The 16,544-nt window shown below is 41.0% G+C and overlaps 1 protein-coding gene across 8 annotated transcripts in view; it reads left to right on the top strand.

Annotated features, from left to right (window-relative positions):
- reps1 (RALBP1 associated Eps domain containing 1) overlaps positions 1 to 16,544 on the top strand; it is a 67,259-nt gene that overhangs the window by 41,707 nt on the left and 9,008 nt on the right. For 5 of the 8 annotated variants that reach the window (XM_033025984.1, XM_033025985.1, XM_033025983.1 and 2 more), the window contains exons 9-12: positions 5,671 to 5,751; positions 10,520 to 10,607; positions 15,989 to 16,090; positions 16,330 to 16,399. In XM_033025984.1, coding sequence (XP_032881875.1) covers positions 5,671 to 5,751; positions 10,520 to 10,607; positions 15,989 to 16,090; positions 16,330 to 16,399 — 341 coding nt within the window. The remainder of the gene's footprint in view (positions 1 to 5,670; positions 5,752 to 10,519; positions 10,608 to 15,988; positions 16,091 to 16,329; positions 16,400 to 16,544) is intronic. The other 3 variants (XM_033025986.1, XM_033025982.1, XM_033025980.1) reach the window with 2 other exon arrangements.

The raw sequence follows: 16,544 nt of genomic DNA, 5'->3' as shown, positions 1-16,544 counted from the left end.
CCATCCTAATGAAGAACTCAACCATATTATGGTCACTCTTGCCCAAGGGGGCACGTACAACAAGACTGCTAACTAACCCTTCCTCATTACTCAATACCCAGTCTAAAATAGCCTGCTCTCTCGTTGGTTCCTCTACATGTTTATTTAGATAACTATCCCGCATACATTCCAAAAAATCCTCTTCCTCAGCACCCCTGCCAATTTGATTCACCCAATCTATATGTAGATTGAAGTCACCCATTATAACAGTTTTGCCTTTGTCGCACGCATTTCTAATTTCCTGTTTGATACCATCTCCAACTTCACTACTACTGTTAGGTGGCCTGTACACAACACCCACCAGCGTTTTCTGCCCCTTAGTGTTTCGCAGCTCTACCCATACCGATTGCACATCCTGCAAACTAATGTCCTTCCTTTCCATTGCGTTAATCTCCTCTCTAATCAGCAACGCTACCCCACCTCCTTTTCCTTTCTCTCTATCCCTCCTGAATATTGAATATCCCTGGATGTTCAGCTCCCAGCCTTGGTCACCCTGGAGCCATGTCTCCGTGATCCCAACTATATCATAGTCATTAATAGCTATCTGCACATTCAACTCATCCACCTTATTACGAATGCTCCTTGCATTGAGACACAAAGCCTTCAGGCTTGTTTTTACAACACTCTTACCCCTTATACAATTTTGTTGAAAAGTGGCCCTTTTTGATTTTTGCCCTGGATTTTCCGGCCTGCCACTTTTACTTTTCACCTTGCTACCTATTGCTTCTACCCTCATTTTACACCCCTCTGTCTCTACGCTCACACATTTAAGAAACCCTTTCCCTTTAACTCCATCCTCCACTAGCCCATTCGACACCCCACCCCCCTTATTCAGTTTAAAACCACCCGTGTAGCAGTGGCAAACCTGCCTGCCAGAATGCTGGTCCCACACCTGTTAAGATGCAATCCGTCCCTGAACTGAAATACAAGATCATGTGAGTGAAATGTGGTGTTTGTTTATTTTTTTTGAAGCCAGGAAACAATGAGGCTAGTTGTAGTGCCCAATCAATACTTTTACGAAAAAAATACTTTAATCTTTGCTAAGATGGGCTAACCACTTGTATAAAATAGATTGGCTCTGTCGGAATGCAAATAAGCATATACAGGAATCTGAAACTATACTGGAATCTGAAACAAAAACAGAAGTTACTGGAAGTACTCAATCAGTAAAGCAGCATTGCTGGATAAAAACAGTTCATGTTTGAGGTTGTAGCCCCTTCATCAGAACTAAGACAGAAAGCAAGTTGGTCTAGGTGGCAGAGAAGATGGATGAGTGGAACAAAGTGAATGCTGGTAATAGGGTGAAGTGATGTGGCCATTAAATGATCAGTTCAGCTCCTTTGTGTAACCTGAAAGTGATGTTGAAGTTTGAGTGCCATTTTATAGTCTGGCCTGCTGGTAGGTGCTGAGTAAGTGGGGAAGGAGGAATGGCAAATACGGATGGCAAGTTCTGATACAAACTGAAAGCAAGAGCAAGTTATCCAAGGTTGGAGAATTTGATATTGAGCTCTGTAGGTTACAAAGTGTTCAAACAGAAGATGAGATGTTGTTCCTTGAGCTTGCATCGGGCCTCATTTTAAAACAGTACAGGAGGCCACAGACATTGGATCGAGTGGGAGTGTGAATTAAAATGACAGACAAATAGAAGGTCAGGATCATTCCTGCTGCCTGAGCTTGGGTGATCTGCAAGGCAAACACCCAACCTACATTTGCATGGGAAGATGATGTGGTTTGGGTGGACGTTGATGGGGACGGACTGAAATGAGTGATCCCTGTAAAATGCCAAAAGGGAAAGAGTGTGGAAGATGAGGTGGTGGTGTGATCACATTAGTGCAGAATCTGCAGAGGATAATAGGATGAATGTAAAGGCTGGCAGGGTGGAAAGATTCCTGTACACATGCTGTTCATGTCATTCCCACAAACCCTTCATGTTAATTGCAGTTTTGTTCCGAGTTTTAATAATTTTTCGGTTATTATGTTACCCTTAACCCCTGGGACTGTTGCTTTGATATTTGGTTGGCGTGCAATTGGATCTCTTAAACATTGGCCACAAGCTGCAGTTTAGAGGTTGATTTTGGGATGGTTTTGAATCTTGTTAAGGATTGAGTGAAACAGCAAGGAGTAAGAAGGTGAAACAGGGTAGGGGCGGGAACAAAGATCATTGTAGGTATTGGGAGCTTTGAGAATATCGTGGGAATGCCAGGAGATGAGGGTATTTTGGTGGCAGAAATTAAAAAAACTTAAAATTTACCTGGGTGGACTCTGGCTAGAAATAATTGTGACGATTGACGACATCAAGCTGGCAGTTTTTAAATACATTGTGTAAAGTAAAATAGAAAGGAGGCAACATTAACTAAAATGTAGAATCTTCTTTTCATTTTAGAAAGGCAGCCTTGTCCATCAAAAGTTTAACAATTCCTTAAAAAGAACATTAAGTAGAATAGATAGAAACTGTTAAGTCCAGATATGAGCCAGTGATGTTCTAGGTGCTCACAGGAATGTTATAGGTTGCCATTCAATGAGCACGTTGACATTTGCTGATTGCAGATAATTTGATCACTTGCCCAATGTGCACTGGTTTATAATTCTGGTCTCCGCACATATTAAAATCTCAATTGTCTTTTGGACTTCATGTCTTTGAACTTACTTGAACTTCAGTTTTGCTGTCCAAATTCCCAGTGTCCTGCCATAGTCAATCTCACTGTAATAATGCAAAACTTTATCTGAAGCTGCTGGGACTTAATCACATGAAACTACCTGTTCATGGACGCAAGTCTTCCTTCTCCCAGTTCACCATCTCCACGACATTCCTTTTTGTTAGGCTGTGGGCCGAGCATCAAAAATGTGTCTAGAAATCGATTTTAGTGACCCACGTCACGGAACTACATGAAATTTTCCACAGATTTAGATGAAATATAATTGAGAAGGATGTCATAACTCATCAGTGCCACAAGTTGCACATTAATTAATTAAACTAATTAGAAAACGAGATCGGGAAAGTAAGTGCCGTCTAGTGGCCAATGCCCATATTACACCATGGGCAGCCTATTTCCGTCTGGCAGTCCATTTAAACTATTATTATACATATATATATATATATATACATATGACTAATAATATATAATTAAGTATAATATTATATATAAAATAATATGATGAATATAATTGTGAGTGTTTTTTTAATCACACTGTCGCAGAGGTCCTGCTCCTGAACCAGCCTAATTAATGGGTGAGGGCAGTTCATGTGGGTTCCTCCCTTTACTGAACCCCACTGACTGCCATAGTGGGGAGAATGGGGGTAACGGCCATAGTGGGACTGGGGCAGTGCCAGGCTGGGGGACAGTCCTGCAAGGCATCTTCCAGTCGCTGTAATAGGAAATTTACTGAGACTACAGTAGAGGTCCCAGGTTTTAAGGACTCGTGAACCTGCCTAATTAAAGGGTCAGGACAGATCCTCTGGGTTCCCCCGTTTACTGAACCCCACTGACTGCCATAGTAGGGAGAATGGGGGTGACGGCCATAGTGGGACTCGGGCAGTGCCAGGCTGGGGGACAGACCTGAAAGAGACCTGTCTTATTTCTGATGTAAATGTCACATCCTGACCAAGAATCGAATGCTCTCACGTTTACTCGATGAGTATTCATTTTAAGCTACAATGAGCCTATATTTATGTTAGAGACCCCCCCCCCCCCCCCCCCCCGATGGTGCCTTTGCAAATGAGGGCTATTATCTTTAACCTAAAATAACCCTAAAAGTGTTGCATTGTTTGAGTATCTGTAGTTTGTGTGTGTGCCTGTGTATACCTGTCAAACGTGGATCTGTAAGTGTGGATGGATGTATGTGTGAATGTATGTGTGTGGATGTATGTGTGCCGATGTAAGTGTGTGCATGATGTGCACATGTATGTCTGCGTGCGGGTGGATGTGTGTGTGCGGATGTATGTGTGTGTCTGCATGCATGGAAGTGTGCGTACGGATGGATGGATGGGTGGACTGTCTCACTGTCATTCACCAGCACGCCATTATCATAATTCACTCATTGTTTGAATAATTTGACCAAATAAACAGTGAAACGATCGACATTAAAATAAAACTTTATATGATCATTTATTTCCCTAATTTATTTGTTTACACTACATCTGATCTTCATCTGAATATTCTTCATCAGATTCCAAGCCTTTTGATAGGTTTTGATAAGTCCATTGATAAGTTAGTTCAAGTTCAAGTGGAGGGTCAGGCAGAGGCTACAAAAAAAATACATCTCACAGTCATTAAGTCTGCATGGACTTCAATTTATAAAATTTCAACCGCTTCTTAATGTTAATGAGAGTGACACTGTTACTACCATAAATAAATTAGTTCAAGTTCAAGTTCACATACACCAATTCATTTCTACATAAACATCAGCCATTTCTGACCATTTCTCACTCCAATGGAAGCCTATAAAGTGCAATCAATATTCCTCAGTTTTTCTCCCGTGGTCGGGGCCTGGAAACGGACGGCACTATGTATAGCCTCCCCCCCCACCCCGCGGAGATGGTCCAAATGCACTCCGCAGCTTCGCGAATCGGCCACTTCTTAATTGAGACCGCGGCTTCACTATGTTAAGTACATAGGCCCCGCGGTCGGAGCACTTTTTCCCGGTAAGTTATCGCAGGCAGCTCCGAGGATAGACGTTAAAGAAAACTTATTAGACTTCAACAAGCTGGCATTAGTGAAAATGTTTAATTTACTTTGTTATGGATACACTTTGTTTAGGCCGAGTGAATGAGTGAGTGTACAGCCTCCAAATCTCATTTTTTCACATTATAAAAGTGCAATTAAATTAATTAGAATCCATACAGATTAATTTTCATAAATTCAGACTTTAGATCTTACCTTTCAGTTCCAGTTGATTCACAAAGTTTGACTGGTTTCACGAATTGGCTGTCCTCTTTGTGTTGCAGCACCTCAGCAGGAACTTTGCTTTCAAGGCTTTGTTCCACTTCTATCCACTTAGCTGCACATTCTTCAGACTTCTTAATGCTTTTTTCACTAAATTCAATTACCCTGCTGCAAGTTTCCGCTACATGTATTCCACAGAACAACAAAGAACCTTCATCGGAATCTCCAGTAAAACAGGCATCAGTAGAAGCACTCTCAGCCATGATGCGTGCTCCCTGCCTAACTAGGCTGAAACAAAGCGCGTGATTGGCCAACTGGCGTCCGACTCAATGTCAAACATGCTTTGATTGGACTAAAAATACCCGAAGATTTTCCGGTTTTTCTCTAATTTAATAAAAATGTGCAAGTTTTGTTCTTGACGAGTTTCAGGGATGATTTATATAATATTTTTACACAATATGTGAAAATTTCATGTAGTTCTGTGAGTTGGGTCACGAAACTGCACAAAAAAGCTCCTCGGCCCACAGCCTATGTGTAGTAAATTGCAGAATTAATTTGTATCTAAATGCCTAAAAAAAGCTGGTAAGAAGAGATGCCACCTCAAACAGTTAAATGCACATGTGCATCTCTTATGTGATTTATAATGCTTGACTTTGAAACTTCTTTTTTTACTCCTCTGCAAAATTACCTTTATGAAAGCTTTTGTGATGTACCTTTTTTCATTCTGATTGGTCTCTACTCTGTCCAGCAGTGGGAGACTTTTAGTGAACGTTCTTCCAGCTCGCAAACTCTGACCCAGTTTGATTCTAACATTGCACCAGCTGATCCTGTAAGTGAATCACGCAGTGGGCTTTCTGATGTTATGCTTTATTTAACCCTGAACTTTTTTTTAATTGCTCACTGGTTTTGCATGTGCTGTAATCGGAAATTCAGTGTTTGTACATACTAATCAACCCTGTTGGAAATAACTGGTGATATTGTTACATTTTGAAGATCTTATTGCTATCTATGCTGCATTTGAATCATCAGCATGCGCTTAGTATTGTTCTGTCTCTTATCTAAAATCTACCATAATTAAAAGGGCTTCCTTTTGCTATTATGTTTCAATTGCCATAATAAAAAAAACTTACACAATAATTTTCTTCATGTTCAATGATTGGATATTTTCTCTAAGCCTTTCTTCAGTGTCCCAGTTTCTTTATGTTCTCTCCCTCTTGTGTATGCTCTCATCATTGTCCCTCTCCCTCCTGAGATGCACTGGCATTTTTTAATGTTGCTCACTTAGTTCACTTCAGTTATTTGTGAGAGTAGACCAAGTGACTGTGGGCTGCTTGACTAGAACAACTAAGCCTAGTCTCATCTGCCCAGCTAGGTCGCTGGTTGGTATTTAAGATCAGATGTGCTTTGACTTTCCAGTTTAATTATTGCACCCCTCACTGACCTGTACACATTCTCTGTTTGGGCACCATCTATATGATGTTTTCTGCTTTCAGTGGGTTGATTTCAGATGGTACTAAGCAATTAGGACACTCAAAACCTTGTTACTTCAAAGCTAGACTTAGTGAGAACAGGTTAATCAGGTTAACTGGGAGGTTAAATCAATTCAGTTGGTTTTGCTCAATTTTCTTAGCTGTACAGTTTGAAAACACAACCTGAGTTTCATGATATATACTGACAATGGGAGGAGTAAATTTTGTGCAGCAACTTTTGGTTTTGCAGAAGGATTTATCAGATCTGGGGCTTTTTTAGTTTTTAAGCAGTAGTGAGCTTAGTGCGTGTAGAGTCAGTTATGCAACATGAAAACGAGGCCCTTTGGCCTAACTTTCATCCATAATTACTATGATGTCTATTCAAGCAGGCTCCATTTACCCATGTTTGGCCCAATCCTTGTAAATCTTTTCTATCCATCTACCTGTCCAAATGCATAGAATCACTGTCATACAGCATGGAAACAAGACGTTTTGCTTTAAATAAATGTGATATTTTGCGACACCATAGGTGGTCCACAATCTGCTTCAGTTCTTTTTTCTTCTGATGAAGTTTCACAACGATTTCTTAGTAATCTCTGTCAAACCCGAGCATTTGGAAGGGCTCCTTGCCCACAAAATGAATTCATAGTTATGAAGACATCAGTCACCCCTGTGCATTTCTGCACACTTATGCAACAATCAAATTAGCTGTGTTGGAAAGAACTGCAGGCACTGGTTTAAATTGAATATAGACACAAAATGCTGGAGTAACTCAGTGGGACAGGCAGCATCTTTGGAGAGAAGGAATGTGTGTTGAGATCCTTCTTCAGACATCATATTAGCTGACCGCTTTATCAGTGAATGTTCTTAACTTTCACTGACTTCCCACGTAAAATGCTGATTAGAAGCTTGTTAGAAGTAGTTGACTTGGTGATGTCATGTTGCCACTTTAGTGCTCACAGATTAAGAGGATAGATACTGAAAATTGAAATAGAAACTAAATTAGACTGGACATATTCAGCTTAAATTTCTTACCTGGCATCATCTGGGAAGAGAGCAACAATTTACCATATTCCATACAACATAGCAGTTCATTCAATCCAAGTCAACTCGAGCCAATCGTGTATTTCCCCCAACTCCTCCCAAGTATTCATCTGTCCTATTGAGTCATGTATCCATCAATATGCCCGTGATTCTCCCAGCAGCCACTTATGCTAGCCAATTAGCCTAACAACCACCACCACTTGGGACACAGGAGGAAATGAAAGCATTTCAGAGACACCCATGCACTCAAAATACCATTCTTCAGGCCAGGACTGAGAAGTAGCTCTACTACATTCTTAGCTTCTGTTTGCATACACGTTTCCTCATCTGATGAGTATTTCCAGTGTTTTCTGCTTTCATTTCAAAAGTGTACATAGATCTGCGCTGACATCAGCTTCCGATTCATTCATTGATCCCTCTTATTCCACATTTTTCCAAAATGGAAGATATAGGTGGCAGGGGATCACTTCAGTTGTAATGTTTCTTTTAACCAGAATTGATGTAAAATAGAGTATGTTTTGGAATGGAGTGGGAGAAATAGTTAAAATAAAGAAGAATTAGATGAATTCATCAACTCTGCCTCATGGGTGTGGAGTAAAGGGATAGATGTGAACTTCAATGCAGTGTTTTGGGGATTTCATTATAAACATGGAATGGTATTGGTACAGTTACCTGGGTATCAAGTATTTACTTGGAGAACCAGGTACAGTGTTGGTCCTCTTATTTAAGAAAAGAGATAGCAGCGTTAGAAGTCCAGAAGAGATTTGCCAGTCTGGACATCAGGAATAAAACTGAAAATACTGAAAGCATTCAACAAATTGTGGGAAAGTTGGTGTTTTGGGTCGAGTTGATTCTGGTAGCAATCTCCAAATTGATACTCTTTTAGATGCTGTTTGACTTGTGGAGTGTCTTCAGCATCTTTTTAATTTCAAATTTTTTATTACATTCCTGGGCAGGGGGTAAAGCTATTAAATTTACTTAAGTGAAAGTGGTTACATGGGAGAATGACTGTCATATCATTGCAAAATCATGAGACTTTTGATGAACCCAGTTTAAAAATTAATTTAAGAAAGCTTCAGGCACAAGATTGTGAGGAATTTTAATGTTTGGTTAAAGTAATGGTAGAATTACAAATCATCAGTGTTTAAAGGGCACATAAAAACAGGAACGGAATTGGCTCTTTTTCTTAACTTCTGACAAGCTTATTGATCGGCATTTTACATGGGAAGTCAACAGCGAAAGTTAAGAACATTCACCGATAAAGCAGTGAGCTAATTTGGTGTGCATTTGATTTCCACCCAAATAGTTCCTCAGGTATTATGAAAGTAGGATCATAAAACTAATGTGAAGGATTTATTAGTGGAATGAGGATCAATTTCGGCTGCTTTTTCTTCCCCAATCTCCCACAATGTGACATTAACTAAATTTTTATGATGCAATAGGAGACCTTTTGCTCCATGAGGTATGAGATGTCCCCGCAGAACAATCTTATCAGTTTCATTCCTCCTACTCATTTCCCTGTGCCCAGCAACTCGTCCTTTCCAATCAACTCCCTTTGATTATTTTGGTACTCACCAATACTAGGGGGTAAATTAGGGTCACCATTTAATCTACTAGCATATCTTTTGGGCAATCCTATGTTTCTTTGGAATTAACCTATATTGACTTAACAGAAAATACTATAGCTTTGTTTCTATGATAGATTACGTCTGAACGCAATCTTTTAAAGTAATAGATGCGATGCAACTATCTGTTCAAATATGTGTTTTTTGTTCATTTGAACTATACTGTTGAATTTCGCAACTGCCTTTGAAAATTTGTGGAAAACCCAAGCTTTATTATATCTGTAGACTTGGTGTAGTGATAGGGTTCAAAGATTGGAGAGATAATGAAAATGGATTGTCATCTAAAGTCGTGGGGTCTGGAACACTCTTCCTAAAATGGTGATAGAGGCAGAAATGGGTATCACATTTACAATAGTTATTGAAATGTGCATTAAAGAGGTGTAGGTTACAGTGACAGCCATAGTTTATTGTCCAACCCCATGAGGTGATGCGTCATTTTAAAGCAATCTGAAGGTTGCATTGTGTTAGTAAGTAAGGAGTTCTAGAATTTGCAGTCGGGGACGGTAACGGTATGGAAGTAATTTCCAAATGGTGATGGTATGTTTTGGATGAGCTTTGTAGGTTGTAATGTTCCCATGCGCCTCTTGTCCTTGGTGGTAGAGATCATGAGCTTTTGGGAGGGGCTGTCAAAGTATATTTTCCTGACAGTTTGTCAGCCTGATGTCTACGCTTGCATTGAAGTTTTAATTGAAATCATCAATCAATTAGAGCACATGTGCCACTAGAATTTTGTGAATGCGATTTCCTTTTTGCTGCAGTTCAGTTGGAAAGTAAATATCAGTGAGATTCATAAAATCCTTGATAGACACAGTGCTGGAGTAACTCAACGGGTCAGGCAGCATCTCTGGAGAGAAGGAATGGGTGACATTTCAGGTCGAGACCCTTCCAAAACGTTACCCATTCTTTCTTTCCAGAGATGCTGCCTGTCCTGCTGAGTTACTCCAGCACTTGGTGTCTATCTTCGGTTTAAAACAGCATCTGCAGTTCCTTCCTACACCTATCCATAAAATCCTTGTTATTGTTAGACATCCTATTTGGATGAAGAGCATCTGAGTCCTGCAGATTTCTCAACCCATCTTGTAGCAAAGAAACCTTCACCATTTCTGGGGAAGCTGAAATAAATAATGTTTAAGAACGTATAGCTATCCGGAGAGAATATCTTGGCTGTCTTAAAAATGAAAACAGCACACATTGCTGAGAAGAGGATGTATTTCAATGCGACACATCATTGTAGTTGCAATGAATGCCTATTCCTGGATATTAGTTTCATAATTAGCCTAGTTTAATAATGACCTGTTGTCATGGTAATTTATTATTCTGTAAGGTTTTTTTTGCATGCATTCCATAAGAAAAATTGTTCAACATAAATAACGGGTTTATTTTTGATTAAATGTTTTCTCGAATTGTCAGTAGTAATGTCTTTTTTTTTCTCTCCATGTTTTCCAAAATTAACTCTCAGGACACGGCTATCGTTCACCCTGTGCCAATCCGCATGACTCCAAGTAAAATTCACATGCAAGAGATGGAGCTGAAAAGAATTGGAAGTGGTAACTGAAATGGCTGCTCCCATGTCTGTCTGTCTGTCTAATTCAGCATTTACTTAAACTTCCTTTTGCTGTAATCTTGCTTTCCAGAGAAGGTGTTTTGTTTTTATTCATGAGTCTGACTTATTATCTTAAAGAACCTTTCAAACACGCAACTGATTTGTTGCTCTGCTCAGGGCCATGAAGAAAAGTTGCCTATGCTGCTTTGGCCCTAATGAGAAGGTGTTTTGAAGTTCTTGTATGTCCCAGGTACAGTCTCTTTCCTGAATGAGAGGTTTGACAAAAGTTGATGTCTGGCCAGACATACGGTACAAGCCAGGTTACAATCGCTCAACCTATGGATGACCCCGCATGCAATTTGACCTCCTGTAAATTAAATTCAAAAGGCTGGTGCACATACTAGCTTTCATTCCTACAAATGGCAGAACCAGTTTCCTTTCTCTCCACTTTTAGTTCTTTTTTGCTTTTGATGCTGTTCATTATAATACTGTGGAAATATGGTTACCATATCTATTTTTATTGTATTTTCTGACGTAAATTATAAAATTGACATGTACATATTCGTAAAATGTAACATTCTTTACATGGAGATGGCAGGTATCCTTGATGGATTAATCGTTAGTTCCTGAGGCTTCATTGGTGGAAAGCACTGCATTGACTGTGCATGTTGCAAAGACATCCATATCTGAACTTTGTCAACTACATCTGAGAGTAGAACAGTGTTCTTGATTTTGGGAAGTGGCATTAGCCAGAGGTTTACCCCATAGTTGTTGAAGTCATGCTCCGTTTCAGAATTTGATATAGACAGTATTGGGCAGAGTTGCATTCACCCATGTCGTACTTTTTTTTGTTGGTGTCTCTATAACTGATTCAAATTCATTTTACAGTAGAAAAAAGTTCCAAAGTTGATTGTTTATTGTGTTGTATGGATGTGCTTGCTATTCTGTATATAATGGAAGTGAACATATCGTCAAAGATTCAAAGTAACATTAGCAAATTTGCTGATGACACAAAGCTGGGTGGCAGGTGTGAACGGTGAGGAGGATGCTATGAGAGTGCAGGGTGACTTGGATAGGTTGGGGGAGTGGGCAGATGCATGGCAGATGAAGTTTAATGCAGATAAATGTGAGGTTATCCACTTTGATAGCAAAAACAGGCAGGCAGATTACTATCTAAATGGCGTCAAGTTGGGAAAAGGGGAAGTACAACGGGATCTGGGGGTCCTCGTACATCAGTCTATGAAAGTAAGCATGCAGGTACAGCAGGCAGTAAAGAAAGCGAATGGCATGTTGGCCTTTATAACAAGAGGAATCGAATATAGGAGCAAACGGGTCCTTCTGCAGTTGTACAGAGCCCTCGTGAGGCCACATCTGGAGTACAATTTGTGTACAATTTTGGTCCCCTAATTTGAGGAAGGACATTCTTGCTATTGAGGGAGTACAGCGTAGGTTTACAAGGTTAATTCCGGGGATGGTGGGACTGTCATATGCTGAGAGAATGGAGCAGCTGGGCTTGTACACTCTGGAGTTTAGAAGGATGAGAGGCGATCTCATTGAAACATATAAGATTGTTAAGGGTTTGAACACGCTAGAGGCAGGAAACATGTTCCCGATGTTGGGGGAGTCCAGAACCAGGGCCACAGTTTAAGAATAAGGAGTAAGCCATTTAGAACGAAGACGAGGAAACACTTTTTCTCACAGAGAGTGGTGAATCTGTGGAATTCTCTGCCTCAGAGGGCGGTGGAGGCGGGTTCTCTGGATGCTTTCAAGAGAGCTAGATAGGGCTCTTAAAAATAACGGTCAGGGGATATGGGGAGAAGGCAGGAACGGGGTACTGATTGGGGATGATCAGCCATGATCACATTGAATGGCGGTGCTGGCTCAAAGGGCCGAATGGCCTAGTCCTGCACCAATTGTCTATTCTATTATCTTCCCACTATTGAACAGATGAACATCCCTATTGCCCACTCCAATGTATATATTTTTAGTTGAGCCATAAGATTACAGATACAGAAATCTGGAGCAACAATAAATCTGCTGGAGGAACGCAGTGAGTTTACCAGTATTTTTGGAGGGAATGGACAGTATCATGAGGGCAAGGCTTTGAGGCTCTAATTTCTTTCCAGAACATGGATCCAGCCAGTTCCACTCTACTAGCGTGCACCTCCACCTAGTGGAACTTGTACTGCCTTAAATTACTTCTCTTTTGATTCTTCCCAATGTCTACAAATTAATGGGGAAACTACGAACCCTAGTTATGCCTGCCTTTTTGTTGACTACTTGGAATGGCTTTGTTCCAAACCTACTCCGGCACCACTCCCAACTGTGCTCCACATAACTACATTGCCAGCGTCATTGGTGTTGCCTCCTGCACCTGTGCAGAACTTGGGTATTTCATCATCTTCACTACTAATTTCTTCCCTATTCTCAAAAGTCACGGACAATATTCAATCCCTCTTTTCATGAACATTCCTGCCAGCTGCAATGTGATCCCACAACCAGAGGTATCTTCCCCTTTCTGCTTTCCACAGGGACCACCACATGACTCCTTGGCTTGCCCGCCCCCTCGCACTTTACCCTGTGAAGGTTGAAAGTGTAGCACATCTCAAAACCTTCTTGACTACCATCCATGGGCCTAAACTGTCCTTCTAGATGAGACGGATTCAAGTGCACCTCCTCCAACATCGTCAAGGGCATTCAGTGTTCTCGATGTGGCTTTCTACATCGGTGAGACCTAACAAACACTTGGCAACTGGTTTGCCGAGAACCTGCTCTTTGTCTGCCATGGCCACCTGGACCTCCTAGTTACAAACCTTACTAATTCCTCTTTCCATCCTCACACTGATCTGTCTGTCCTTGGCCGCCTCCACTGTTGGGGCGAGGCTAAACCCAAACGAGAGGGATAGCACTTTGTATGCTGTCTGGGTAGTGTACAGCCCAATGGAGTCTCCAATTGTAGTCTCCAATTGTAAGTATCTTGCTCCTCCTTTGTCCTCTTCTCTGATCTATCTAGATCCTCACGCATACCCCCTTCTTTCCAACCCCATCCATTCTATCTGTCCATCTCTCACACATTCCATCTTCTGCAGCCCTTTGTTACCTCCACCAGGCACGTCCAGCCTCTGTTGATAGTTCCCTCTTCACCTGGATCCATACATTGTTTGTCAGCTCTTGCCCCAGCTCTCCCACTCACTTTTTTGCTGGCTCTTTTTCCTCTGCTCTTTCAGTTCAGAAGGAGGGTGCTGACCCAAAATGTTGACTATCCATTTCCCTCCACAGATGCTGCTCCACCAATGTTCTTACTGCAGATTTTGTTGCTGAAATTCTTGTTCATTGAGTCACAGATTTTCTAAATTAACTTTGTACCCAATTACTGCTGCATTGTTGTAAATTTCACTTTTCGCCTTTTTATTTGTGGGAGCCGTCCAGATTCGGTGTTCCCCTCATGATCCTTGCTCTTGAGCTGGAGCAAGAGGACTGGGGAGGGGGAGTAATTTAATTTAGAGATACAGCGTGGAAACAGATCCTTCGGCCCACTGAGTCCGTGCCGACCAGCGATCCGTTGCTCATTAACATTATCCTACACACAAGGGACAATTTGCAATTATACCAAGCCAATTAACCCACAAACTTGTACGTCTTTGGAGTAGCTTGCCCAAGGAAAAGCAATGTTGAGCACTGCATTTTGGGAATCATCTGATCAAATATTCATGGCCATCAGTTTGTTATCGATCACTGCATAATGTAAGGCAATACAGTTTTTAATGTGAGCATTTGTGCTGTTGCATACACTTTGGTGCTCAGTTCTGATGTAGGATAGCACATTTATCACTCAGATGAATGCCTTAGGTCTGCCTCTGAAAAATTGTTTATTTCTCCATTCCCAGCTGGCATTTGGGAATGCTCTGGCTTGTGCGTACAGATGAGACTGGATGGAATATCTATGTTTCATAACTGGCATTTGCTTCATCTCTCTACCCAACCATATTTATGGATGCGGAAATCATATTTTGTCATTTGAACAGCCTACAACAGATTGTTAAACTGAAGCTTTCCAGGCTAGAAAATGAAACCTAATAGACTTGCCAGTTTGTGGTAATAGGTTCAACAGTAAAAACATAAGAAATATAAGCAAGTCGGCCTCAGCTTGCTCTGCTATTCAATGATATTTTGGCTGAATTTATTTGAACTTCGACTCTACTTTTCTGCCGTAACTCTCATATCCCTTGATTTCTTTGATATCTAAAGAATTGTGCACTCAATATTTCATTAATGGGTATTGTGTCATGCAGTAACAAAATGTAGACCGCACTTAGACTTTTGTGTGCAGTTTTGGCCGCCACACTACAGGAAGGATGTGGCAGAGGTAGAGTGCAGAAGCAATTCACCAGGATGTTGTCTAGAATGGAGGGCTGTAGTTCTAAGGGGATTTTGTTGACACTGTAACATAATGGGCTGAGGGGTGATCTTACTGAGGTGTATATAGAAGTGGTGCAGTGGTAGAGCTGCTGCCTCCCAGCGCCAGACACCCAGGTTCGATCCTGACTACGGGTGCTGTTTGTGCAAAGTTGGTGCTTTCTCCCTGTGACTGCGTGGATTTTCAGTGCGTGCTCTGGTTTCTCCACATTACAAAGTTGTGAAAGTTTGTAGGTTAATTATGAAAGTCCTGCCCTGGTTTGACAAAACAAACTGCGACACCTCACACGTGACAGAGTTGAATTCCATTTGCCATTCTTTGGCCCACCTTCCGCACTGATCAAGATCATTAATATATAGATATCCTTCCTCACTTTCTACTGTGCAACTAATTCTGATGTCATCTGCAAATTTACTAATAATGTTAACTACATTGTTATCCAAATTGCTAAAAACAAAAAGTAGTGGACCCAGCACCCGCCTCTGCTGCACACCACAGAAAGCAACTTAGTTATTGCCAGGTTAGTTGACTGGAGATGGAAGAATGGTTTGTGATCTTGTATTGAGCAATAGGTAGGGTTATTGAAATAAAATGTACTTGAGGTACAGTAAGGATTATTGGCTCCTATGTTTTAAACTCTCATGCAGACAAACCATAGAGGAGTTGATTGGTATGTTGGAGAGAGGGGGAGTGGGGGGGAAGGAATGGGACTGGTAAGAGAGTTTTGTTGGACGTGGCTCATGGCCGCCTTCTGTGTCGTAATAAGCAAGCAAATAGTGGACTTGTGCATTTTTCCACATGCCCATAAATATCCTGCCTGGGACACTTGTACTAAATGTATTCACAGGTCTGATGTGAAAAGTGCAGTAGCGGTACTGGAAAATGTACCCTGATTTATGAGTGGTGGTGTTTTCATATTTTGAACTGTCATTGATGAAGTGCAAATGACCTCTCTCAATATATTGCAGAACTAACACACCCAACTAGTCCTTTGCTTACAAACTCGCCGGAACTTTCAGAAGAGACCAAGCTCGCTACCACTGTGAAATTTGTTGCAGGAAACACTGTAGGTAAGGGAAATAAATGTTTGGCACCACACACAGCCAACTGTTTGATTTCTGTTTGCACTCTGTATTGGGGAAAATGCACTTGTTTTTGTCGTAACTCTGGTGTTCAGCTTGGTAACAAATAAAATATAGTATATGGATATTCTTAAGCTGCACAAGCTTGATTTTATTTCCCCTGGATTCTGAATGGATCATTTGAGATTGCATGATGATTCAAAATGTGATTCTTTTCCCCTCGACAGATGGCTACAGCAGTTCAGATTCATTTGTTTCTGATTCTGAGCAGATTGGAAACAGCATAACCCGGCAACGGTGAGTGGTTGCTTCTCTTGGGAGTTTCTAGATTTGAAGCTTCATAAAATTGAATTACTGCACGGAGAAGAGTGTATTATGATTGATGGTTTTTGAAGAGAGAGTGTAATGGAATTAATTCTGTGGAAATGCGACTGATGACGAG

The sequence above is a fragment of the Amblyraja radiata genome, chromosome 8, assembly GCF_010909765.2.
Source record: "Amblyraja radiata isolate CabotCenter1 chromosome 8, sAmbRad1.1.pri, whole genome shotgun sequence".
NCBI classification, from domain to species: domain Eukaryota; kingdom Metazoa; phylum Chordata; class Chondrichthyes; order Rajiformes; family Rajidae; genus Amblyraja; species Amblyraja radiata.
Note: the sequence above shows the minus strand (reverse complement) of the source record. Positions and strands in the feature narration are given on the sequence as shown.